General features: G+C 57.1%; 1 protein-coding gene across 2 annotated transcripts in view; it reads left to right on the forward strand.

The window, feature by feature from the left end:
- The first annotated feature begins 1,644 nt into the window (after positions 1 to 1,644).
- EFNA3 (ephrin A3) overlaps positions 1,645 to 26,748 on the forward strand; it is a 65,314-nt gene continuing 40,210 nt past the window's right edge. For both annotated transcript variants that reach the window (XM_066608933.1, XM_066608934.1), the window contains exon 1: positions 1,645 to 1,775. In XM_066608933.1, the coding sequence (XP_066465030.1) occupies positions 1,681 to 1,775 (95 nt within the window). In that variant the 5' untranslated portion in view covers positions 1,645 to 1,680. The remainder of the gene's footprint in view (positions 1,776 to 26,748) is intronic.

A 26,748-nucleotide genomic window follows, 5' to 3' on the forward strand; every position in this document is an offset into this window, starting at 1 on the left:
TCCCAGACCCCCCCCCCCCCGCAGTGAGCAGTGCTGAGCCCTCCCAGACCCCCCCCCCCCGCAGTGAGCAGTGCTGAGCCCTCCCAGACCCCCCCCCCGCAGTGAGCAGTGCTGAGCCCTCCCAGACCCCCCCCCCCGCAGTGAGCAGTGCTGAGCCCTCCCAGACCCCCCCCCCCCCGCAGTGAGCAGTGCTGAGCCCTCCCAGACCCCCCCCCGCAGTGAGCAGTGCTGAGCCCTCCCAGACCCCCCCCCCCCCGCAGTGAGCAGTGCTGAGCCCTCCCAGACCCCCCCCCCCCCCGCAGTGAGCAGTGCTGAGCCCTCCCAGACCCCCCCCCCCCGCAGTGAGCAGTGCTGAGCCCTCCCAGACCCCCCCGCAGTGAGCAGTGCTGAGCCCTCCCAGACCCCCCCGCAGTGAGCAGTGCTGAGCCCTCCCAGACCCCCCCGCAGTGAGCAGTGCTGAGCCCTCCCAGACCCCCCCGCAGTGAGCAGTGCTGAGCCCTCCCAGACCCCCCCCCCGCAGTGAGCAGTGCTGAGCCCTCCCAGACCCCCCCGCAGTGAGCAGTGCTGAGCCCTCCCAGACCCCCCCGCAGTGAGCAGTGCTGAGCCCTCCCAGACCCCCCCGCAGTGAGCAGTGCTGAGCCCTCCCAGACCCCCCCGCAGTGAGCAGTGCTGAGCCCTCCCAGACCCCCCCGCAGTGAGCAGTGCTGAGCCCTCCCAGACCCCCCCCCCCCCGCAGTGAGCAGTGCTGAGCCCTCCCAGACCCCCCCCCCCCCCCCGCAGTGAGCAGTGCTGAGCCCTCCCAGACCCCCGCAGTGAGCAGTGCTGAGCCCTCTGAGAACGCGGTGAGCCCCCACAGATCCCAAACAGAACCTGCGCTGAGGCGGCAGAGAACCCAAACTAAGTCTACGCAGACCCCGTGCTAGGTAGCAGTGAGCCCTCCCAAAACCTGCAGTGAGCAGTACTGAGCTTGCAGAGAACTCACACTGAGACCGCACAGGATCCGCACTGAGCTCGGACACAACGAGTGAACACCCACTTGCCTTTTTTTAATGTGATTGTCAATGGGACTTTCTAACGTTAGACACAGATCACACGTTGGTCCCTGCAATGTTTGTGCGATGCTCTTCACATTAGGAAGTCCCACTGACAACCGCAGCATTAAAAGAAACGCAAGCGGGTGATCAGCCTCACTCAGACCATACAGAACCCACTCCGTGCAGCACTGAGCCTGCAGAAGACCCGCAGAGACCCTTACTGAGCCCCCCAGGGCAGCACTGAGCCCAGACAGAGCCCACACTCACTGAGCCCAGGCAGAGCTCGCACTCACTGAGCCCAGGCAGAGCCCGCACTCACTGAGCCCGTTGAGAACCCGCACTGAGCCCAGACAGCCCACGCAGAACCCCCACAGTAGTCGCAGTGTTTCCACGGACGCGCAGTGTAGGGGAGCCCTCTTTGTCGCTGCAGGAGGCCCAAGCGGTCGACTATTGGAGGCCCCCTCGTTCTGTAAGGCTCCCGCCGATTAACCCCTGAGCTCCCAGCTGTGGCGGTGCAGCAGTGAAGGGGTTACAGGCGGCGGAGAGGCAGAGCCGAAGGGGGCGTGTCCGCGCGGTGGGCGGGGCGGCGGCGAGCTGCGCGTCCCCGGTGGAGCGGCGGCAGTGCGCTGCTCGGTGCGGCTGGAGGATGGCTCTGCTCTCGTTGCTCCTTCCTCTGCTCTCCCTGCTGCCCGGGACCGGAGCCAACCGGCACGCCGTGCACTGGAACAGCTCCAACTACCAGTGAGTGTGGGAGGGGGGCGGGGGGGATTATGGGGGTTATTATGGGCAGCTGGATATCATATATGGGATACTGGATATTACAGGGGGGGATATATTTGGGCCACTGGATATTATATGGGGGGATGTATTTGGGCCACTGGATATTATATGGGGGGATATATTTGAGCCACTGGTTATTATACGGAGGGGGGTATTTTGGGCCACTGGTTATTATACGGAGGGGGGTATTTTGGGCCACTGGTTATTATACGGAGGGGGGTATTTTGGGCCACTGGATATTATACAGGGGGATACTATGGGCCACTGGATATTATATGGGGGGATACTATGGGCCACTGGATATTATATGGGGGGATACTATGGGCCACTGGATATTATATGGGGGGATACTATGGGCCACTGCATATTATATGGGGGGATATATTTGGGCCACTGGATAGTATACGGGGGGATACTATGGGCCACTGGATAGTATACGGGGGGATACTATGGGCCACTGGATAGTATACGGGGGGATACTATGGGCCACTGGATAGTATACGGGGGGATACTATGGGCCACTGGATAGTATACGGGGGATACTATGGGCCACTGGATAGTATACGGGGGGGATACTATGGGCCACTGGATAGTATACGGGGGGGATACTATGGGCCACTGGATAGTATACGGGGGGATACTATGGGCCACTGGATAGTATACGGGAGGACGGACACTGCATATTATATGGGGGGATACTATGGGACACTGGATATTATACGGGGGGATACTATGGGACACTGGATATTATACGGGGGGATACTATGGGCCACTGGATATTATACGGGGGGATACTATGGGCCACTGGATATTATACGGGGGGATACTATGGGCCACTGGATATTATACGGGGGGATACTATGGGCCACTGGATATTATACGGGGGGATACTATGGGCCACTGGATATTATACGGGGGGATACTATGGGCCACTGGATATTATACGGGGGGATACTATGGGCCACTGGATATTATACGGGGGGATACTATGGGCCACTGGATATTATACGGGGCGATACTATGGGCCACTGGATATTATACGGGGCGATACTATGGGCCACTGGATATTATACGGGGCGATACTATGGGACAATGGATATTATACGGGGGGGGGGGAGATATTTTGGGCCACAGGATATTGTACGGGGGGGGGGTATTTTGGGCCACTGGTTATTATACGGGGAGATATTATGGGCCACTGGATATTATACAAGGGGGGAGAGATTATGGGTCACTGGGTATTATACAAGGTGGGAGAGATTATGGGTCACTGGTTATTATACGGGGAGATACTATGGGCCACTGGATATTATACGGGGGGGGATATTATGGGCCACTGGATATTATACAAGGGGGGAGAGATTATGGGTCACTGGGTATTATACAAGGGGGGAGAGATTATGGGTCACTGGGTATTATACAAGGTGGGAGAGATTATGGGTCACTGGGTATTATACGGGGGGGGAGAGATTATGGGTCACTGGGTATTATACAAGGGGGGGAGAGATTATGGGTCACTGGGTATTATACAAGGTGGGGGGAGAGATTATGGGCCACTGGATATTATACAAGGGGGGGAGATATTATGGGCCACTGGATATTATAGGGGGAGATATTATGGGCCACTGGATATTATAGGGGGGGATATTATGGGCCACTGGATATTATAGGGGGGGGATATTATGGGCCACTGGATATTATACGCGAGGATATTATGGACTGCCGGATATTATATGGGGGGATATTATGGTCTGCCAGGTATTATATGGGGGTTATAATGGGTTACTGTATATTATATGGGGGAGGGGTTAATAGGCTGCTGGGTGTTATATAGGTGGATTACAAAGACATGGCAGATCCCTGTGTGTGGGTGAGGGGTGATTGGCTTGTCCTGAGAGCTGCCTATCATACTGTCGGTGCCCGCACTGCTCTTGGACGCTGTGACCACACTCACTCAGCTCTGCTGTTCTTGTGTTGGTGCGGAAGCCTGCTTCTTCCGCCAACAGTCATTGTGTAGAACCACAAGTTCCAGAGTGCTGGAAGCTGGGTGTCCTCAGGGCTAGTTGTCTACATGTATGTATGATGAGCCGTGTTCTGCGTCCGGTCGCTCACTGACGTACCATACATACAGCGTGCTGACCCTTTGGGGTGTCAGTCCCCGTTATCACCCCAAGAGGTGGAACACAGGATCAGCTGCATCGGGTATAGACGTGATCGCCGAGGAGATGTACGGCCTGGTGTGGCACCCATCATCCCTGACTGCTCCCTGTGTCCAAGGTATTCTCTGAAGACAGCCCCTTCCCAAACTCTGCTCCTCTGTCACAAGCTTCATCATCCCTCCTCCCAAACACTTTTCTGCTCCTCCTGTCACCAGCTCCATTATTCCCCCCCCCCTCCCTTACACGTTACTGCTCCTCCTGTCATTAGTTCCAACATCCTCCCCATACTGGTCACTGCCCCTCTTGTCACCAGCTCCATCATCCCCCCTACAAACTTCTCAGCTCCTCCTGTCACCTATTCACTGAAAGCCCCCCCCCCCCCAACCCTCCATGACAGGTCTCTGCTCCCTCCTGTCACAAGCTTCATCATCCCCCCAAACATTTCTCTGCTCTTCCTGTCACCAGCTTCATTTACCCCCCCCCCCCCCCAAGCACTTCTCTGCTCCTCCTGTCACCAGCTCCATTATTCCCCCCTCCCTTACACGTCACTGCTCCTCATGTCATCAGCTTCAACATCCTCCCTATACAGGGTCACTGCCCCTCCTGTCACCAGCTCCATCATCCCCTACACAAACGTCTCTGCTCCTCCTGTCACCTATACACTGAAGACACCCCCCCCCCCCCCCCATGTACACATCTGTGCTCACTCCTGTCACCAGCTCCATCATCCACCCATGTCTCTGCTCCTCCTGTCACCAGCACCATTATGCCTCCCATACAGGTCACTGCTTCTCCTGTCACCAGCTCAATCATCACCCCTGTACACATCCCTGCTCCTCCTGTCAGCCGGCTCTAACATTCCCCCCACTCCCTGTACATGTCTCCTCTTGTAACCAATACCATCATACAGGTCACTGCTTCTCCTGTCACCAGCTCCATCATCTCCCAGTCCCATACACGTCTCTGCCCCCTTCTGTCACCAGCTCCATCATTTTCCCCCCTTAAACACTTCTCTGCTCCTCCTGTCACCAGCTGCATCACTCCCCCATACACATCTCTGCTCCTCCTGTCACCAGCTGCATCACTCCCCATACACATCTCTGCTCCTCCTGTCACCAGCTGCATCACTCCCCCATACACATCTCTGCTCCTCCTGTCACCAGCTGCATCACTCCCCCATACACATCTCTGCTCCTCCTGTCACAGCTGCATCACTCCCCCATACACATCTCTGCTCCTCCTGTCACCAGCTGCATCACTCCCCCCATACACATCTCTGCTCCTCCTGTCACCAGCTGCATCACTCCCCCATACACATCTCTGCTCCTCCTGTCACCAGCTGCATCACTCCCCCATACACATCTCTGCTCCTCCTACTATCAACTTCATCTCCCTCCTGTATACGTCTCAGCTCCTCCATCATAACCCAACAGCAGGTCACTGCTCCTCCTGTCCCCAGCTCCATCATCCCCCCTCCCCCTGAACATGTCTCTGCACCTCCTGTCACCAGGCCAATCATCTCCCCCTTCCCCTGTACACGTCTCTACTTCTCTTTTCACCAGCTCCATCACCCCCTGTACATGTCTATGCTCCTTCTCCATCATTCTCACCATACAGGTCACTGCTCCTCCTGTCACCATCATCCCCTCACCCCCACAAATACTTCTCTGCTCCTCCTGTCACAAGCTCCATCACCCCCCCCATACACTACTCTGCTCCTCCTATCACCAGCTCCATCACCCCCCCTCCTCCCGGTACACGTTTCTGCTTATCTTGTCACTAGCTCAATCACCTCCTGAACATGTCTCTGCTCCTCCTGTTACCAGCTCCATCATTCTCACCATACAGGTCACTGCGCCTCTTGTCACCAGCTCCATCACCCCCACCACCAATTCACGTCTCAACTCCTCCTGTCACCAGCTCCATTCCTCCCTCAAACAAAGCACTGTGCTGCTCCACCCCCCCACCCGAGACACGTCTCTGCTCCTCGTGTCATCAGCGCCTTCACCCCCCCTCCCCTTCAGATGTCTCTGCTTCTCGTCACCAGCTCGATCACCCCCTGTACATGTCTTTGCTTTTCCTGTCACCAGCTCCATCGTCCCCCTCCCGTACACGTCTCTGCTCCTCCTGTCACCAGCTCCATCGTCCCCCTCCCGTACACGTCTCTGCTCCTCCTGTCACCAGCTCCATCGTCCCCCTCCCATACACGTCTCTGCTCCTCCTGTCACCAGCTCCATCGTCCCCCTCCCATACACATCTCTGCTCCTCCTGTCACCAGCTCCATCGTCCCCCTCCCATACACGTCTCTGCTCCTCCTGTCACCAGCTCCATCGTCCAACTCCCATACACGTCTCTGCTCCTCCTGTCACCAGCTCCATCGTCCAACTCCCATACACGTCTCTGCTCCTCCTGTCACCAGCTCCATCGTCCAACTCCCATACACGTCTCTGCTCCTCCTGTCACCAGCTCCATCGTCCAACTCCCGTACACGTCTCTGCTCCTCCTGTCACCAGCTCCATCGTCCAACTCCCGTACACGTCTCTGCTCCTCCTGTCACCAGCTCCATCGTCCCCCTCCCGTACACGTCTCTGCTCCTCCTGTCACCAGCTCCATCGTCCCCCTCCCGTACACGTCTCTGCTCCTCCTGTCACCAGCTCCATCGTCCCCCTCCCGTACACGTCTCTGCTCCTCCTGTCACCAGCTCCATCGTCCCCCTCCCGTACACGTCTCTGCTCCTCCTGTCACCAGCTCCATCGTCCCCCTCCCGTACACGTCTCTGCTCCTCCTGTCACCAGCTCCATCGTCCCCCTCCCGTACACGTCTCTGCTCCTCCTGTCACCAGCTCCATCGTCCCCCTCCCGTACACGTCTCTGCTCCTCCTGTCACCGGCTCCATCGTCCCCCTCCTGTACACGCCTCTGCTCCTCGTGTCACCGGCTCCATCGTCCCCCATCCCGTACACGCCTCTGCTCCTCCTGTCACCGGCTCCATCGTCTCCCTCGCGTTCACGTCTCTGCTCCTCCTGTCACCGGCTCCATCGTCCCCCTCCCGTACACGCCTCTGCTCCTCCTGTCACCGGCTCCATCGTCCCCCTCCCGTACACGCCTCTGCTCCTCCTGTCACCGGCTCCATCGTCCCCCTCCCGTACACGCCTCTGCTCCTCCTGTCACCGGCTCCATCGTCCCCCTCCCGTACACGCCTCTGCTCCTCCTGTCACCGGCTCCATCGTCCCCCTCCCGTACACGCCTCTGCTCCTCCTGTCACCGGCTCCATCGTCCCCCTCCCGTACACGCCTCTGCTCCTCCTGTCACCGGCTCCATCGTCCCCCTCCCGTACACGCCTCTGCTCCTCCTGTCACCGGCTCCATCGTCCCCCTCCCGTACACGCCTCTGCTCCTCCTGTCACCGGCTCCATCGTCCCCCTCCCGTACACGCCTCTGCTCCTCCTGTCACCGGCTCCATCGTCCCCCATCCCGTACACGCCTCTGCTCCTCCTGTCACCGGCTCCATCGTCCCCCATCCCGTACACGCCTCTGCTCCTCCTGTCACCGGCTCCATCGTCCCCCTCGCGTACACGCCTCTGCTCCTCCTGTCACCGGCTCCATCGTCCCCCATCCCGTACACGCCTCTGCTCCTCCTGTCACCGGCTCCATCGTCCCCCTCGCGTACACGTCTGTGCTCCTCCTGTCACCGGCTCCATCGTCCCCCTCGCGTACACGTCTGTGCTCCTCCTGTCACCGGCTCCATCGTCCCCCTTGCGTACACGCCTCTGCTCCTCCTGTCACCAGCTCCACCACCCCCTGTATGGTTTCCCCCTACTCTGACCCTTGCAGGATTGTGTGGGGTCCGTGCGCTGCTGTGTGTGCGCGGTACATCACCCGCATTTCCTGGAGCTTTTACCGTCCGTCCGGTCATGGAGAGTAGTGTTAACATTGGAACGGATGGCGTGGTGGCGCAGCGCAGGTTTTGAGCTCTTGATGGAGCGAGTTGTCGTGGCCGGTCGCCGGCGGGGGGTTCTACGGGTCCCGGGAGCTGCAGGATGTGCGGTCAGTACGGAGACGCGGATCGCACACGGTAATGCATAATATATGGACATGAGGTGCGCCGTAGACTAACACCATGAAATATGTATGCGCAGAGCGCCGGCGCACGTGACTGCTCGCCCACACCTACATCCTGCTCGCCCACGTTGGAGGGTGACGGGTACGGCCCAGCAGCGGGTGCCAAGTCTCTGGTGGATGTGGGTGGGCGGCGGCCAGGATTCACCGGATGCCGGGAGATAATTGCTCGGTTTGGGGAATAGGATTGGGGTGAATGGCGTCCGCCGGGAGGGGGGGGGCTGCCAGAAGGAAACACATAAAATAATGATGGGTCGATGTGTAAACGCCGGGCTGCTTCCTCCTCACGTTCAGCGGCTCATATTGATTCTGTTCTCTCACCAAGCCTCGGTGTTTGTGTGAAGCGGCCGCCGCGTGCGGGTTAGCGTGCAGCTACGTTAACACTGATTTCCGCCCGTCTGCGCTTCTCCTGCTCAGTTGTAGCGCTGGGATGCTTGTTGGGATTTGTTTACTTGCGGTTTGGCTCTGGCTGCATGAGGTTGGTTAGGATGCTGGCGCTGCTGTACCTGGTGCGGCCATGGGGGGTCGCTGTCAGTGTGCTCCGCGATCACTCTGCCTCACTACTATCCTGTCAGAAAAATGGCGCAGGTGGGATGATGTGGTTTGGGGGCCGTGCTGTCCATTGCGGTCATGTGGGAGCTCGTTAGGAATGGTTTAATTAGTGTGTTCTGCATCAGTTTGCATCTTTGCTGGCGCCCCGGGAACCCTCGCTGCTATCCTCGGCGCCGCACAGGTAGCAGAGTTATAGTGAGGCCTACAGAGAAGCGGCGCAGAGGTACTGACACTTGATGTGCGACAACCAGCGTCCTTGGTGCAGCAACAGAGAAGTAGTCACGGCCCCGCCTCCAGGAATATGGACCAATAGTAACACCTGTTTCTCTGAGTGCCATCGCAGGGGTCTTCACGGATGTTACGCGGGTGACTGAACCTCAGGCCACACTCCATGCATGTCGTGTTGTTTGGGCGGAGCTGTAGTAGCGGACGTTGCTATGTGGACGGCGGTCTGGTGTCCGCCATTTTCCTGGTTAGATCGAACCCCGCCAGTAACTCAGCACTTGGCGCAGATTTAGTGATGCATCTAAATTGGGGTTTTTCCTAGCTGAGTGACGCTACCGGCCTCATACCGCGCAGCGGACCGCGTTGGTCAATGCGGCTGGCTGCGGGTCCCGCTACAACCAGCTGTCGTCGCTGTGCAGGGAAATGGCGGCAAGAGACCGCAACACAGAATCTGCACTGAGGGCCGGTCCTGGAAGTGGGACCCTCACCGAGCACACACATCGTCAGAAACCCCCCGCCCCAGAAGGCCCCCCGTTACCAGAGGCTGAGAGGGGCGCATTATTGGGATGTGAGAAGCTGGATGGTCGTATAGAGGGGGTACAACAGGGTACTAGAGCCTCCATGCCCTCCCTTATCACATCATGTATCCAAGCTAGAGGCGGTACAACAGGGTACTAGAGCCCCCATGCCCACCTGTATCACATCTTGTATCCAAGCTAGAGGCGGTACAACAGGGTACTAGAGCCCCCATGCCCACCTGTATCACATCTTGTATCCAAGCTAGGGCTGGTACAACAGGCACTAGAGCTTCCATGCCCACCCTTATCACATCATGTATCCAAGCTAGAGGCGGTACAACAGGGTACTAAAGCCTCCATGCCCTCCCTTATCACATCTTGTATCCAAGCTAGAGGCGGTACAACAGGGTACTAAAGCCTCCATGCCCACCCTTATCACATCATGTATCCAAGCTAGAGGCGGTACAGCAGGGTACTAGTGCTTCCATGCCTGCCCTTATCACATCATGTATCCAAGCTAGAGGCGGTACAACAGGGTGCTAGAGCTCCATGCCCGCCTGTATCACATCTTGTATCCAAGCTAGAGGCGGTACAACAGGGCACTAGAGCTTCCATGCCCTCCCTTATCACATCTTGTATCCAAGCTAGGGCTGGTACAACAGGGCACTAGAGCTTCCATGCCCCCTGTATCACATCTTGTATCCAAGCTAGAGGCGGTACAACAGGTACTAGAGCCTCCATGTGTGTCAATGTAGATAGATATAGGTGTGTGTGTGATAGAGATTATATATATCTATCTCACATGTTACTTCCACAGCACCTGACCAGCGGTGGCACTCGCTGGCGAGGAACGGGGGCAATGCCCTGTTGGGGCTGCTGCAGAGCTGACGGTCGCGACCATGGACCCCAAAGACCTGAAACCAGAAGAGCAGGGATGTGTAGGAGGGCGCACGGCGCCGCGGACACTGCATGGCATCTCTGAGGAGTTGCAGCGTTCCGCTGAGAAGCGCTGCTCTCGTTGCACGGCTCCAAACATCACTAATTAATGAGCAGATTTGCAAGTTAGATGATCGCTGGTGGCCATATCATCAAAGGGAATGCTAGATGGAGTCACCAGGAAGCCTGCGCCGGGACGATGGCTCAACCGATGGGAGCACCGCCACCTGCAGAAGGGTTAAGTCTGGCTGGAGGACAGGGCTCATTACTAATAACTTGTCCCACCCGGGCGGCAGAGATGCTATCGGGCAGCTGTAATTACATGTTGAGGAGTGAGGCCGAGGGGCGATGTTATCAGGTAATTAGAGAGCGGTGAGCGCCCTCCGGGGACCGCTGGCCTCTCTGATTGTTCTGTCTGAGGCTGACCTCCCCGGGGGGCACCGGGCATTCCTTTGCACATCTCTCCTCGCCCCATCCGCTGCTGAGAAGGGGGGGGTTTGGGGTCACCTGTGTGTGGGACGTCTCGCCGTATGGGCAGCAGTGGGATGGCGGAGATAACTAGCGCACACATTCCACGTCTTGTGCCAGTCGGTGCCAGGCACACAAAGCCATTTCATGTGGTGCAAGTCTAAGGGAGGGCTGGGTGACCGTCACATGAACGGCTCTCTTCACCCATCAGGCACGAATGTTTGCTTGCCGGATCGTCGGCCAGTCTGAAGGGGCAGGTGACCCGACGACGAATAAGCCAGAAGTTTGCTCATCACCCCAGCGACATGTGGGTAACAGCGGTGTTGCATATGCCTCAACGAATGGATAATGCGCCTTTGTATGGGTGTGCCCCCTCTACCTATCCCCCAGCGCCCTGATTTAAAGGGAAGGGAAGGGGAATGAGCCTCTTGAGATCAGCGAGTTCTATTCTCTGCGGATCTGGCGATATTGCCAGTTTTCTATCTACCCCCTCCATTCATGGACACGCACTTGTTGGAAAGCTCATTGACCCTTGTACACAAGGCAGCGGTCAGCTGGCGGTCTTTCACGAGCCAATCCCATCTTTTCTAGGTAGGAGCAGGGAATACGCCACTGCCAGCGATGAAAGTGAATGGAGGACGGACTATCATTGGCTGGATGGCCGGCCTGTAAGACTTGCCTCTATAGCTGGCCGTAATGGCGTTCGTTACATTGCACGCTGTTTCCACGAGGCAATGTGTTGTGGAACTGTGATGCTGCTGTGTTCATGGCGTCTCTTAGGCTCCTGGATTACGGTGGCGCTGCGGACCTCTTTGCTTTCCCAGCAGCATCTGCTGCGTCTCCCGGTCTCCCATCCGTCTCGCTGCCTGTGATCTACTTCTACATAATTGTGTCACCGGGGACGGGCGCAGCGGCAGAGAAGAGGCTCGGTTAAACAGTAAAGTGCCACCTGGAGCCACCAGGGAAGGCGCTCAGCTGAGCCACACGTGTGCGCCCCACGGGGATCATCCAGCGTGATCTAGCCCGGACAGGGGTCCTGTAGGTTTGATGCCTGACGCCCCTTCGTATGTTGTGGTATTGCAGATCCCGGCGGTCGGTGCGGTGCCTGCTGAGTCTCCCCACATGCCATGGTGGCCAATGAGAGCCGGGCAGCAGTGGTCATGCTCTAGACGAGTGGCCATGGTGCTTTGCCCAGGATGTGTCGTCCGGGTATGACGTGCAGTGGCCCCTGAGGTGCCATGATTATCTGCTGCATGGATGTGGGATCACTGATGAGAGGACTAGGTCCCAGAATGATGGTGGCGTTCATAATGCCGTGTTAACTCTTCTGTGCCCGCTGCTTTGTGCGTAGGGCTTAGATTGACACCTCTTCGGCTGCCTCTCTGTAAACTCGTAATATCTTCCTGTCTCGCGGGTCGCCATGAATCTGGTGCTAAGCCGGCCTATTGTGCAGAGCAGCGCCTTTTGTGAGGGGGCCGCACTCATCCCTGTTCACACGCACATTCCTGCTGCCCCAGAGATCTGGAGGGTGGGAACCCGGCTCAGCTCGCTATGAGCTCCTCACCGAGAGGCCTGGGATAAATGACTCTGCATGGGGCACATTAATACAGGATGCTGCCTCTCAATAGACAGGGAGTTGGGGTCTGGACTGGTGCGGACGAGGGGGACCTGCATTCTGCCCAGTTAAGCAAACTGGAAATGATATACTTTCAGTTCTAGAAGGGAGAATCCCCCCGCCTTCAATGGCCTCATTGAGTGTAGTGAAGGGTTAATAAACTCCAGAGTAGAGAGCGCTCTACTAGAGTCCATCAGAGGTGCAGGCCTCGTGTCCCCTCCACATACCGGCCTTCCTATGGATTATGCACCTGAAGTCATCCAGAGGTGGCCTTATTGGAATGGTGGAGACATCGCCAGAAATCATAGGTGCAGAAGTTACTAGTAGCCTTCTAGAATGGTCCTCCATACCTCCTTGTATCATCCAACATCCTGGTCCTCATATCGGCTCGTGTTAGATGTACGTTATCAAGCCTCAAAGCGTCCATATCTGCTATTATCCATTTATCTTCCAGCCTTCTGATCTACGTGTCTCCTCCTGCCGTCCGTCACTCGTCCCGCCCTTGCCGGCCTGCTATCTCCTCTCGCCGTCCGTCACTCATCCCGCTCTTGCCGGCCTGCTATCTCCTCTAGGTGGATCGTTGCTCGCTGGAGGGAGCAGAGGAGTCCGGCGGTGGTCTGTTCCCCACTGTTCACTGAATATAGATGTACATACAGCTGAGCCGAACCTTCTTGTAAATGGGTTGGTTAGTTTTTGCTGGTTGCCCCATGAGCAGCGCTTCTCCAGTTTGTCCTGCCTTCTGTTTTTCCATCTTGCTTGCGGTTGTCTTCCTTCTTGTTTTTTTTGCCTTGGGGTGCTCCGGGATATCGGGTGCTTCTAGTGTGTCTGGATTGGTGTAGATAAGAGAACGTGAACTTCAGCTTGACATGATGGTGACATCCATCCATTTGTAAGCTAGGTCTATTGGCTCAGCCAAGTGTACAGGTTAATATCAGTAGGAACAGTGATAAGTGACTCCCAGACATTGCGCTGCTTATCTTTATATGACCTACACTAAAGTCCAGTTTGATTGCTATGAGTGTTGGCTGGACATCATGTCTGTTTTATACTGCAGGATGAATACTGCAGGATGAAGTCCTTAAACAAACCTATATGGCTGCCCCACTGCAGGGGGACCTATTTCTCAGGTTGGAGGACCTGCTTCGGGTTGTCCTCAGCGGGACGGCTCGGAGGACCTGCTTCGGGTTGTCCTCAGCGGGACGGCTCGGAGGACCTGCTTCGGGTTGTCCTCAGCGGGACGGCTCGGAGGACCTGCTTCGGGTTGTCCTCAGCGGGACGGCTCGGAGGACCTGCTTCGGGTCCTCCTCAGCGGGACGGCTCGGGTTGGAGCACCAGCTTCGGGTCCTCCTTAGCGGGACGGCTCGGAGGACCTGCTTCGGGCCCTCCTCAGCGGGACGGCTCGGGTCGGAGGACCTGCTTCGGGCCCTCCTCAGCGGGACGGCTCGGGTCGGAGGACCTGCTTCGGGCCCTCCTCAGCGGGACGGCTCGGGTCGGAGGACCTGCTTCGGGCCCTCCTCAGTGGGACGGCTCGGGTCGGAGGACCCGCTACCGGTCCTTCTCACTCACTGTTGCAGGTAGGTGGTGACGTTCGGCATCTCTGGGGGTCTTTTGGTGGAGCTGAGTGCTGCAGGTTGTGGGATCCTGTGATTTTGCTCCAGTGTGTGAACTTGCAGCGTGAAATTGGGCGCCGTTAATCCTCCACTCTGTCAGGGGGCAATGACTGATGAAGAGGACCCTCTAAGGAAGGCGCTTATTTTCTGCATGAAAGGAAGATGAGGGAGACAGAGAGCCCCTTCAGCGCGGCGTAGCGATCAGTCAGAGGGGTGAATGTGTCTGTCACGGCTCCATTGTGCGCTCCCGCTGCTTTCAGGAGCAGAACTGCTCTTATTATGACTTTATACATGAAGAGCTGCGCTCCGACGGGAGCATTGAGCGACCGCGCCAAAATGTCAGGCAGCTCCGCACAAAGCTGAGCGCTTTATCTTCTGATGCTTTGTGTCTCCACAATACTGGGAAATGTCTCCCACCTGCGCAGTCCAGCCCCAGTGAGGAAGGGGTTAAGGCTCCTGCAGAATTTGCACTACTAAAGAAGACTTGGGAAGCGTGGCAACACTTGTAGGTCCCCTTCTGCAAGATCCTGGGGGTGAGCACAACTCTGGATGGTACTGGGCATGATGCAACTGCAGAACTGTGATTGCAGCTCTGGATGTGACTGTAGGATAGGACTGTGAGATACAGGGCATAATGCAACTGCACAACTTTGATATAAGACATATAACTAATAGCAATTGCAGCTTTAGGTATAATAGGTGTAGAACAGCAGAATTGTGATTACAGCTCTGGATGTAACAGTAGTATATGGCCTAAAATAACAAGAGTGTGACTACAGTGCTGAAAGGGTGATGAGCCCAGGCCCCATCGGACAGGATATTGGCCTGCTCTGGGCCACTGTGCCTCGGTGTGGCCCCTGCTGCTGGATCTATATAAGTTGGCCTTGGATAAAGGCGGCTGCCGTGGATGAGTCTCCGAGGCTCCAACCTCATTAAAGCTTCACATTCGGCTCAAGTTGTTGTTCTCCACATTTGCAGCGGGAAGAAAACGGGGCGACTGATTTTCACCAAGAGGGAGATGAGGCTGCAGATGTCGGCCATCACAGGCTTATGGCATCGCCTGTGGAGTGCCCCACCTGGTGCAGTATAACAGGATGGGGGGCCGATGCGTTTAGAATTAATCTTTTTCATAAAATTAGTGGATAATGAAAGGGCCGGAGGGGCCGCAGGAAGTGCCGCTGCCTGCCCTCCTCAGAAGTGACCGGTATCCGGACGGCGGCTTCTTTATGTGAAGGGGCCGGCCGGAGGGGCCGCAGGTTGTGCCTCTGCCTGCCCTCCTCAGAAGTGACCGGTATCCGGACGGAGGCTTCTTTATGTGAGGGGGCCGTAGGGGCCGCAGGATGTGCTGCTGTCTGCCCTCCTCACTGATGACCGGTATCCGAAAAGATTCTTCTCTTGGCAGTGGTTGCCGCGCTGTTAATATCGTGTGTTCTACGTCCTCCTTGAAGGCGGGTAAACGGAGGCGTATGTCAAGAGATGGGCCTGTCGGAGTGGACCCCATCTTGTCGTGAAGGAGCGGTGGTCTTGTCGCCAGGACATGTTCTGTAATGTAGTCTGCGGATGGCATCAGGCGGGTTGTGGGACATCTGGTTTGCCTGTGTTCCACCAGGGAGCAGAAACTCCCCTCCTACATACCATCCATTAGTGCCCCCAACAGTAATGGCATCCCTCATGTACCCCCTTGCAGGAATGCCTTCTTGCGCACCCATACAGAGTTGGGGCGACTCCCGTCCCGTAGATAGTTGTAGTACGTAGTGGTCCCCCCCCCCCCCCTTCCCTGTACATAGTTGTATTGCCCCCCCACAACAAGCGGTCGGATTCTAGCACCAGCGACGTGATCCAGTGGTGTTGTTGCGCCGCCTGGCGCCCGGGGCTTTCGCTGTGGTATATTGCAGAGCTGAAGCTGCTAGTGGCTTACCAGACTCCGTGGCAGGGAGTCGGTGGCGCTACGTCGCTAGCCAGTGGTGACATGTATGTTCCCTGCCATGTGTTAGATGTGGCGGCGCCGCAGCGAGTGTTGGCGGCTGCGGGTTGCCTCTGTCAACACGGCGCTTAGTGTGGCTGTGTTCTTATGTAACCTCGCAGAGTGTTTCCTGCTGTCTGCCATATGGCGAATCTCCCACGTCCTGTGAAACAAGATGGCGTCTCGGCGGTTTAGTGTCCGCATACTTTTCGGCACAGTGACATCCGTTCACCTTCTGAACGAGGCCGGGTGTAGTCACTAGATCTGGTGCTCTCTCTTGCTCCAACCATCATGCTCATTATCAGGGTGGCACAGAGGCGGGATGACAGGACCCGGGGGTGGGTGAGGTCCTGAGGTGGGCAGCGGGCGACTTCAGTCGTATTTCTGGCGGTCTGTGGTGTCTGACTACTGTTGGGGCCACTAATTGAGAAGTAGATGTAGATTGATTGTTTAATTACGACCCAATTTAGAATCCCATCGATCTTGTTAGCGGATCCCCAATGGGCGGGCGCTAAACGAGATTACAGAAAATGTCAGGGATGTGAGCACGGCGATTTTTTTTTTTTCTGTTTGGTCAGACTTGATCTGGGGATGACTTTCTTTCCATGCGCAGCTGTATTGTTCCCTGTTGTCATCTGTAGAATGAGTGCCGCACAGGTCTGCCGTGGTGTTTTTTTATCATAGTACACCGTCTTCTGGATATCATCTTGGTTCTGATGTGATTTGCTCCCACGGAGAAGGGGGGCGGGCACGAGGGGGTGTTCTGCGCGACCCGAATTCCCAGGGGGTGTGTGTATCCCCTGCGTGGCCCAGGAGTGAGTGGCTTGTGTGGCCTGGCTTCCCGTGGGTGTATGTGTGTCCCCTGCGCGGCCCGGGGTGATGTCGTGCGTGGCCCCGCTTCCCATGGGGTGTGCGTGTCCCCTGCGTGGCCCGGGGATGGATGCCCTGTCTGGCCTGGCTTCCCATATGGTGTGTTGGTCCCCTGCGCGGCCCTCGTTCCCATGGGGGGGGGGATCCAGTGCGCGGCCCTCGTTCCCATGGGGGGGGGGTGGGCGGGTGGATCCACTGCGCGGCCCTCGTTCCCATGGGGGGGGGGTAAGTGGATCCACTGCGCGGCCCTCGTTCCCATGAGGGGGGGTGGATCCACTGCGCGGCCCTCGTTCCCATGGGGGGGGGGGTGGATCCACTGCGCGGCCCTCGTTCCCATGGGGGGGGTGGATCCACTGCGCGGCCCTCGTTCCCATGGGGGGGGGGTGGATCCACTGCGCGGCCCTCGTTCCCATGGGGGGGGGGGGGGTGGATCCACTGCGCGGCCCTCGTTCCCATGGGGGGGGTGGATCCACTGCGCGGCCCTCGTTCCCATGGGGGGGGTGGATCCACTGCGCGGCCCTCGTTCCCATGGGGGGGGGGTGGATCCACTGCGCGGCCCTCGTTCCCATGGGGGGGGGGTGGATCCACTGCGCGGCCCTCGTTCCCATGGGGGGGGGGGGTGGATCCACTGCGCGGCCCTCGTTCCCATGGGGGGGGGTGGATCCACTGCGCGGCCCTCGTTCCCATGGGGGCGGGTGGATCCACTGCGCGGCCCTCGTTCCCATGGGGGCGGGTGGATCCACTGCGCGGCCCTCGTTCCCATGGGGGGGGGGTGGATCCACTGCGCGGCCCTCGTTCCCATGGGGGGGGGGTGGATCCACTGCGCGGCCCTCGTTCCCATGGGGGGGGGGGTGGATCCACTGCGCGGCCCTCGTTCCCATGGGGGGGGGGGGGGTGGATCCACTGCGCGGCCCTCGTTCCCATGGGGGGGGGGGGTGGATCCACTGCGCGGCCCTCGTTCCCATGGGGGGGGGGGGGTGGATCCACTGCGCGGCCCTCGTTCCCATGGGGGGGGGGGTGGATCCACTGCGCGGCCCTCGTTCCCATGGGGGGGGGGGGTGGATCCACTGCGCGGCCCTCGTTCCCATGGGGGGGGGGGGTGGATCCACTGCGCGGCCCTCGTTCCCATGGGGGGGGGGTGGATCCACTGCGCGGCCCTCGTTCCCATGGGGGGGGGTGGATCCACTGCGCGGCCCTCGTTCCCATGGGGGGTTGGATCCACTGCGCGGCCCTCGTTCCCATGGGGGGGGGGTGGATCCACTGCGCGGCCCTCGTTCCCATGGGGGGGGGGGGTGGATCCACTGCACGGCCCTCGTTCCCATTGTGTGTGTGTGTCCTGGTTTCCCGTGGGGTGGGGGGTGTCCCGTGCGGTTTGGTTTCCCGTGTGTGTGTGTGTGTGTGTGTGTGTGTGTGTGTGTGTGTGTGTGTGTGTGTACCCAGCATGGCCCGGGTTTCCTATTGTGTGTGTGTGTGTGTGTGTGTGTGTGTGTGTGTGTGTACCCAGCATGGCCCGGGTTTCCTATTGTGTGTGTGTGTGTGTGTACCCCCAGCATGGCCCGGGTTTCCTATGGGGTGTGTGTGTGTACCCAGCGTGGCCCTGGTTTCTCTTGGGAGCTGTGTGTGTACCCAGCGTGGCCCGGGTTTCCTATGGGGGGGGTGTGTGTACCCAGCGTGGCCCGGGTTTCCTATGGGGTGTGTGTGTGTACCCAGCGTGGCCCAGGTTTCTCTTGGGAGCTGTGTATGTGTCCGTTCCCTTCGCGGTCTGGCTTCCCATGGGGTGGGTGTCCTGCGACGCTCGGGTTCCCATGGGGGTGGTGTGTTTGTGTCCGTCCCCTGCGCGGCCCGGCTTCCCGTGGGGGAGTGTGTCCTGCGCAGCCCGGCTTCCCGTGGGGGAGTGTGTCCTACGCGGCCCGGCTTCCCGTGGGGGAGTGTGTCCTACGCGGCCCGGCTTCCCGTGGGGGAGTGTGTCCTACGCGGCCCGGCTTCCCGTGGGGGAGTGTGTCCTGCGCAGCCCGGCTTCCCGGTGGTAGTGCAGTGTAAATGACTATTTTTGCATGCGGTGGTGGGCGTGCGGTCCTATGGCGAGGACTGTGTAGATGACTGCTCTGTGCGGTCACCTCCAGCCCAGCGATCATCCTTGGATGTCCTGTTTACAACCGGAGTGTCGCTCGGTCTAGGAGACTCGTGTGATGGGCCGTGTTTTCATCCAGTCCACACGTATGTCACACGGACTGAGGCGCTTTGCTGCACTCCTGCCGCTGGTCTTCGGGGTTGGCGTAGAGTCCTTGCTGTGTTTGTCGCTAGGTGTTACATGGCAGACTGTCCTACATAAGCAGTCATCCGTGTGATGCGAAGTGTCTTCTCCACTGCTTAAAGGGACCGCTTTTCCAGGCCACTCTGTCATGTGACCATCCCAGTATGGATGCAGAGCCGTATATGCGGCTGGGTGATATGTGGCGCAGTGATATCTCACCATCTCATCCGTTATTTCTCTCGTCTGAAGATCTAGTATAGTAAAATCCACTGATGACAGATGAAAGATATAAAGCCGTGAGGTGATGAGCCCTGTATACTGGTGGTGTATCTAAGCTCTGTATACATGCTGGGGTGTATCTCAACTGTTCTATATGTAATGCACAGCACAGTGCAAGTCGGTGTGCAGTATGGTGTAGATAGTCTCATATGGTCCAGTGCATTACACACAAAACGGCTTAGATACACCCCACACTGTCCTGCACTTTACATAGGGTGTATCTAAGCAGTTACCTCATCACCTGTTATACCCAGGACTGTAACAAGGGGGCGCTCTAATAACTATGTATAGATACATCAGGGGTCCGTACAAAGATCTCTCCCGTCATCTATTATACCCAACACTGGAACAAGGGGGCGCTCTAAGCATAGATGTTACTGATTATGCACGCCTGCACACGGCAGGGCCGGATTCTGCATGCGGAATCCGGCGCTGGGAGCAGCGACGTCCGTGTGTACCTGTACTTTAGTTTCCAATCTGTACTGCTTTTCCTGCGTCATCGCCTGTGATTATGGAAGGGCAGCGATTCGGACTGCTTCCATTGCCGTCCATGCAGAATCCGCGAAAAAAATGGAGCATGCTGCAATTTTTTTTTCCTCCGTTAGCGAAAACCGCAATTGGTTTCTGCAAATGTGCAGGAAGAATCTATTTCCCATAGCATGCTGTGGGCGTTATTTGCTGCGGATCCGCGGTGCGGTCGCTCACTTCTGATTACACAGCAAATATCCGTCCGTGGAAAGTAGCCCTTAGTTGGATATATGTTAAACTGCATGTTATAGAGGATGTTAGTGACAATAAGTGTGTGTATGTATATACAATATAGATCTATATTCCCCTCACCTCTCCTCTTTGGTTCTGCAAGAGAGGAGAGGGGAGGATGTGCTGCTGCAGGCGCACACACTGACGTCGGCAGCAGCACCGCTCTGAAGACCAGGAAGAGGTAAGTATATGTTATATGTTATGGGTCTTAGTGGGAGCGATAATACTTTTTAGTAAGCCTCACTTACTACTTAGGGCTACTGTGGGGGGTCACTATTACTACTTAGGGCTACTGTGGGGGGTCACTATTACTACTGGGGCTACTGTGGGGGGTCACTATTACTACTGGGGCTACTGTGGGGGGTCACTATTACTACTGGGGCTACTGTGGGGGGTCACTATTACTACTGGGGCTACTGTGGGGGGTCACTATTACTACTGGGGCTACTGTGGGGGGTCACTATTACTACTGGGGCTACTGTGGGGGGTCACTATTACTACTGGGGCTATTGTGGGGGGTCACTATTACTACTGGGGCTACTGTGGGGGGTCACTATTACTACTGGGGCTACTGTGGTGGGTCACTATTACTACTGGGGCTACTGTGGTGGGTCACTATTACTACTGGGGCTACTATGGGAGGGGATCACTTATTGCTACTGTGGGGGACTCACTATTACTGCTGGGGCTACTGTGGGGGTTTACTATTACTGCTGGGGCTACTGTGGGGGTTTACTATTACTGCTGGGGCTACTGTGGGGGTTCACTATTACTGCCGGGGCTACTGTGGGGGGTCACTATTATTGCCAGGGCTACTGTGGGGGGGTCACTATTATTGCTAGGGCTACTGTGGGGGGAACCCAATAATTGCTGGGGCTACTGTGGGGGTTTACTATTACTGCTGGGGCTACTGTGGGGGGGGGGGGGGGGAGTCACTATTGCTAGGGCTACTGTGGGGGATCACTATTACTGCTAGGGCTACTGTGGGGGAACCCAATAATTGCTGGGGCTACTGTGGGGGGTCACTATTACTGGGGCTACTGTGGGGTGGTCACTATTACTGCTGGGGCTACTGTGGGGGGTCACTTTTACTGCTGGGGCTAGTGTGGGGGGTGGTCACTATTACTGCTGGGGCTAGTGTGGGGGGTGGTCACTATTACTGCTGGGGCTAGTGTGGGGGGTGGTCACTATTACTGCTGGGGCTAGTGTGGGGGGTGGTCACTATTACTGCTGGGGCTAGTGTGGGGGGTGGTCACTATTACTGCTGGGGCTAGTGTGGGGGGTGGTCACTATTACTGCTGGGGCTAGTGTGGGGGGTGGTCACTATTACTGCTGGGGCTAGTGTGGGGGGTGGTCACTATTACTGCTGGGGCTAGTGTGGGGGGTGGTCACTATTACTGCTGGGGCTAGTGTGGGGGGTGGTCACTATTACTGCTGGGGCTAGTGTGGGGGGTGGTCACTATTACTGCTGGGGCTAGTGTGGGGGGTGGTCACTATTACTGCTGGGGCTAGTGTGGGGGGTGGTCACTATTACTGCTGGGGCTAGTGTGGGGGGTGGTCACTATTACTGCTGGGGCTAGTGTGGGGGGTGGTCACTATTACTGCTGGGGCTAGTGTGGGGGGTGGTCACTATTACTGCTGGGGCTAGTGTGGGGGGTGGTCACTATTACTGCTGGGGCTAGTGTGGGGGGTGGTCACTATTACTGCTGGGGCTAGTGTGGGGGGTGGTCACTATTACTGCTGGGGCTAGTGTGGGGGGTGGTCACTATTACTGCTGGGGCTAGTGTGGGGGGTGGTCACTATTACTGCTGGGGCTAGTGTGGGGGGTGGTCACTATTACTGCTGGGGCTAGTGTGGGGGGGTGGTCACTATTACTGCTGGGGCTAGTGTGGGGGGGTGGTCACTATTACTGCTGGGGCTAGTGGGGGGGGTGGTCACTATTACTGCTGGGGCTAGTGGGGGGGGTGGTCACTATTACTGCTGGGGCTAGTGGGGGGGTGGTCACTATTACTGCTGGGGCTAGTGGGGGGGGTGGTCACTATTACTGCTGGGGCTAGTGGGGGGGGTGGTCACTATTACTGCTGGGGCTAGTGGGGGGGGTGGTCACTATTACTGCTGGGGCTAGTGGGGGGGGGTGGTCACTATTACTGCTGGGGCTAGTGGGGGGGGTGGTCACTATTACTGCTGGGGCTAGTGGGGGGGGGTGGTCACTATTACTGCTGGGGCTAGTGGGGGGGGTGGTCACTATTACTGCTGGGGCTAGTGGGGGGGGGTGGTCACTATTACTGCTGGGGCTAGTGGGGGGGGTGGTCACTATTACTGCTGGGGCTAGTGGGGGGGGTGGTCACTATTACTGCTGGGGCTAGTGGGGGGGGTGGTCACTATTACTGCTGGGGCTAGTGGGGGGGGGGTGGTCACTATTACTGCTGGGGCTAGTGGGGGGGTGGTCACTATTACTGCTGGGGCTAGTGGGGGGGGTGGTCACTATTACTGCTGGGGCTAGTGGGGGGGGGGGTGGTCACTATTACTGCTGGGGCTAGTGGGGGTGGTGGTCACTATTACTGCTGGGGCTAGTGGGGGGGGTGGTCACTATTACTGCTGGGGCTAGTGGGGGGGGTGGTCACTATTACTGCTGGGGCTAGTGGGGGGGGTGGTCACTATTACTGCTGGGGCTAGTGGGGGGGGGTGGTCACTATTACTGCTGGGGCTAGTGCGGGGGGGTGGTCACTATTACTGCTGGGGCTAGTGGGGGGGGGTGGTCACTATTACTGCTGGGGCTAGTGGGGGGGGGGTGGTCACTATTACTGCTGGGGCTAGTGGGGGGGGGGTGGTCACTATTACTGCTGGGGCTAGTGGGGGGGGGGTGGTCACTATTACTGCTGGGGCTAGTGGGGGGGGTGGTCACTATTACTGCTGGGGCTAGTGTGGGGGGGTGGTCACTATTACTGCTGGGGCTAGTGTGGGGGGGTGGTCACTATTACTGCTGGGGCTAGTGTGGGGGGGTGGTCACTATTACTGCTGGGGCTAGTGTGGGGGGTGGTCACTATTACTGCTGGGGCTAGTGTGGGGGGTGGTCACTATTACTGCTGGGGCTAGTGTGGGGGGTGGTCACTATTACTGCTGGGGCTAGTGTGGGGGGTGGTCACTATTACTGCTGGGGCTAGTGTGGGGGGTGGTCACTATTACTGCTGGGGCTAGTGTGGGGGGTGGTCACTATTACTGCTGGGGCTAGTGTGGGGGGTGGTCACTATTACTGCTGGGGCTAGTGTGGGGGGTGGTCACTATTACTGCTGGGGCTAGTGTGGGGGGTGGTCACTATTACTGCTGGGGCTAGTGTGGGGGGTGGTCACTATTACTGCTGGGGCTAGTGTGGGGGGTGGTCACTATTACTGCTGGGGCTACAGTGTGGGGGGTGGTCACTATTACTGCTGGGGCTACAGTGTGGGGGGGTCACTATTAGTGCTGGGGCTACGGTGGGGAGGATCACTATTAGTGCTGGGGCTACGGTGGGGAGGATCACTATTAGTGCTGGGGCTACGGTGGGGAGGATCACTATTAGTGCTGGGGCTACGGTGGGGAGGATCACTATTAGTGCTGGGGCTACGGTGGGGAGGATCACTATTAGTGCTGGGGCTACGGTGGGGAGGTTCACTTAGTGCTGGGGCTACGGTGGGGAGGTTCACTTAGTGCTGGGGCTACGGTGGGGAGGTTCACTTAGTGCTGGGGCTACGGTGGGGAGGTTCACTATTAGTGCTGGGGCTACGGTGGGGAGGATCACTATTAGTGCTGGGGCTACGGTGGGGAGGATCACTATTAGTGCTGGGGCTACGGTGGGGAGGATCACTATTAGTGTTGGGGCTACGGTGGGGAGGATCACTATTAGTGCTGGGGCTACGGTGGGGAGGATCACTATTAGTGCTGGGGCTACGGTGGGTGGGGGGCGCTATTGCCGCTGGGGCTACGGTGGGGGGGGGGGTCGCTATTACCACTGGGGCTACGGTGGGGGGGGGGGTCGCTATTACCGCTGGGGCTACGGTGGGGGGGGTTCGCTGTTACCGCTGGGGCTACGGGGGGGGGGAGGGGATCGCTGTTACCGCTGGGGCTACGGGGGGGGAGGGGATCACTGTTACCGCTGGGGCTACGGGGGGGGGGGGGGGGATCGCTGTTACCGCTGGGGCTACGGGGGGGGGGGGATCGCTGTTACCGCTGGGGCTACGGTGGGGGGGATCGCTGTTACCGCTGGGGCTACGGTGGGGGGGGTCGCTATTACCGCTGGGGCTACGGTGGGGGGGGGTCGCTATTACCGCTGGGGCTACGGTGGGGCGGGGGGGTTCGCTGTTACCGCTGGGGCTACGGTGGGGGGGGTTCGCTGTTACCGCTGGGGCTACGGTGGGGGGGGGGGTAATAAGGGGCTGATAAAGGAGACCTTATTACCAATGAGGCCGCTCTGCACGTGAAATCATACCTCAAGCTTACTTAGATGTTTTCACATAGCGGAAATGCTGCGGCATGTCCGCAGCAAATTCCGCATCCAAAAAACAAAGTCAAAATCTGTACCATTGGTGCAGTTTTCGACTGGAAATCAACTGGGCATCTGCAGCTGATTTTATATTATGCTTTATACTAACGCTTTCCCTAACCTCCTCCAAAATGCTCCCTGGCTTGCCGTTCTCAGCGGTCTGGTGAGGTCTGGCACCGCTGGTCAGGTAATGCTGGTGTAATGACTCAGAGGGTCATACAGGGTAGTCAAAAGGGTTTAATAGGTCCCTGGGACCTTGCTATGAGCCCCTCCGGGGACATGGGAGGCACCCTGCAGGAGAAAGACACTGCCGTTCCCTTCATACTAGGTTAGAGCTAGTCTGCCTAGCAACAGCTGATCATCTGATTAGCTGCCGGCAGCTAATTTTCTGACTGGTGGAGTGGGTGGAGTCAATCAAGCCCGGGAAAGTGAGCTGGAGGGAGAGAGAGGAGAAGGGGACGGGAAGTGTCAGGAAGTGGGGAGTTGGGAGTGAGAGAAGAGTGGAGCTAAAGAGCATTGGAGGAGTACCGGAGTGGAATGCCGTCGACCCAACAGTGCCCAGAGCTTGAGTGGAGCCTCTCTCATCCCTACTGCAAGGAACCAGAACCAGGGCAGACCCTGCGGACGCTGTACGGAGAGTAGTCAACATAAGTGTGACTTTACCGAATCCCTGCCTAGTCAGAAGTCAGTGTGTCTATGGGAAAGAACCTGTAATAGTTGCTCCATTCTTCCACAAATAACCTTCCAACCCAGCAAGTCTGCAACTTAGTCTGTCAGCCGCTACAGTAGAGGGAGAGAGAGTTGAGGAAGACACTATGTGTAAATGCTGTTTATGAAAAGTTGTGGGAGTTCTCACTGCAAACCGAAGTACCAAGTGGTGTAAAATTGTGTGATTGAATATACCAGAATCCGTAAACTGTGTGCCTTCAGTTTTACTGCAACCGGTTTGAACTTGTCTTTTTATTGTGCTACCGCAAAAACACTAGCATTGAAAGGCACTGGCGTCACATTAGACATTACTCGAATCACAAACGACTACGCCAAAAACCCCTTTGCAATCCACCTGCTGCACGAGCTGTCATTTTAGGTAGAGTAGCAACCACCGTGACTAAACCAGAGTTAGAACAAGCCACTCAAGCTAACTCTGCCAACCCCTGTTTGCTGGTCAGGTGATGCCACTACAGGCCGCTGGGACCCGGAAGCCAGGGAGCACTGATAGTAGGAAGCCGACGGAGGAGGTGATGGGGAGCGCCGCATAGTATGACATCAGCTGCGGATACGCGGCTGATTTCCAGTCAAAATCTGCACCAATGGTGCGTAGTTTGACAGTTTTTTGGGTGCAGAAATGCTGCAGAATTTGCCCCCTGTCTTTTTTTGGACACGGTGCTGTACTTTTTATCACAGCGGAGGTAAAATCATACGTCATGATAAGCCCGCCCCCTGACCACACCTCTCTGTCCCGCTTTGAGCCTTGGAAAATCTGGTTACCATATATGTAACTAGATGATATGTTTACGTGTTGTTCGCATTGAAAATTTTATGAAGTCAAGATTACTTTAGAGTAACTGAGGAATAAAATATGTATACATATAGAGGCGCGTTAGATTCTCCTCAGGCTGCATGTCCCTCTTTGCAGAATGTGCCACCCCTCCCATTATCCTCATTTAGGTCCTAAAGAATGCTCACACCAAATTTCACGCTTGTACGACACCAGGAAGTTACATTACATAGGAGTGCACTTGGCATTGAGTAATCGTGTTGTGACCCCTTTTCTTATTTAGGACCTAAAGAATGCTCCTGCCAAATGTCATGTTTGTACGACATCGGGAAGTTAGTGGTGAGTCAGTCAGGGCTTACACACACACACGACTGTATGTATGTGTGTGAAAGCCCTCACTGACTGACTCGCCACTAATTCTCTAAGTTTAAAATTTGACAAGAGCATTCTTTAGGTCCTAAATACAAAAAGTAAAGGACTCTATTCAATTCTATGCTTGAAAAACTGCAAAAATCAATATTTTCTGAGAAACCATGAAGCCTGGGGAAATGATTTGTATATTGAATAGAATCTACATCACCTCCTGTGTGTAT

The sequence above is a fragment of the Eleutherodactylus coqui genome, chromosome 6 (assembly GCF_035609145.1).
Source record: "Eleutherodactylus coqui strain aEleCoq1 chromosome 6, aEleCoq1.hap1, whole genome shotgun sequence".
NCBI lineage: Eukaryota > Metazoa > Chordata > Amphibia > Anura > Eleutherodactylidae > Eleutherodactylus > Eleutherodactylus coqui.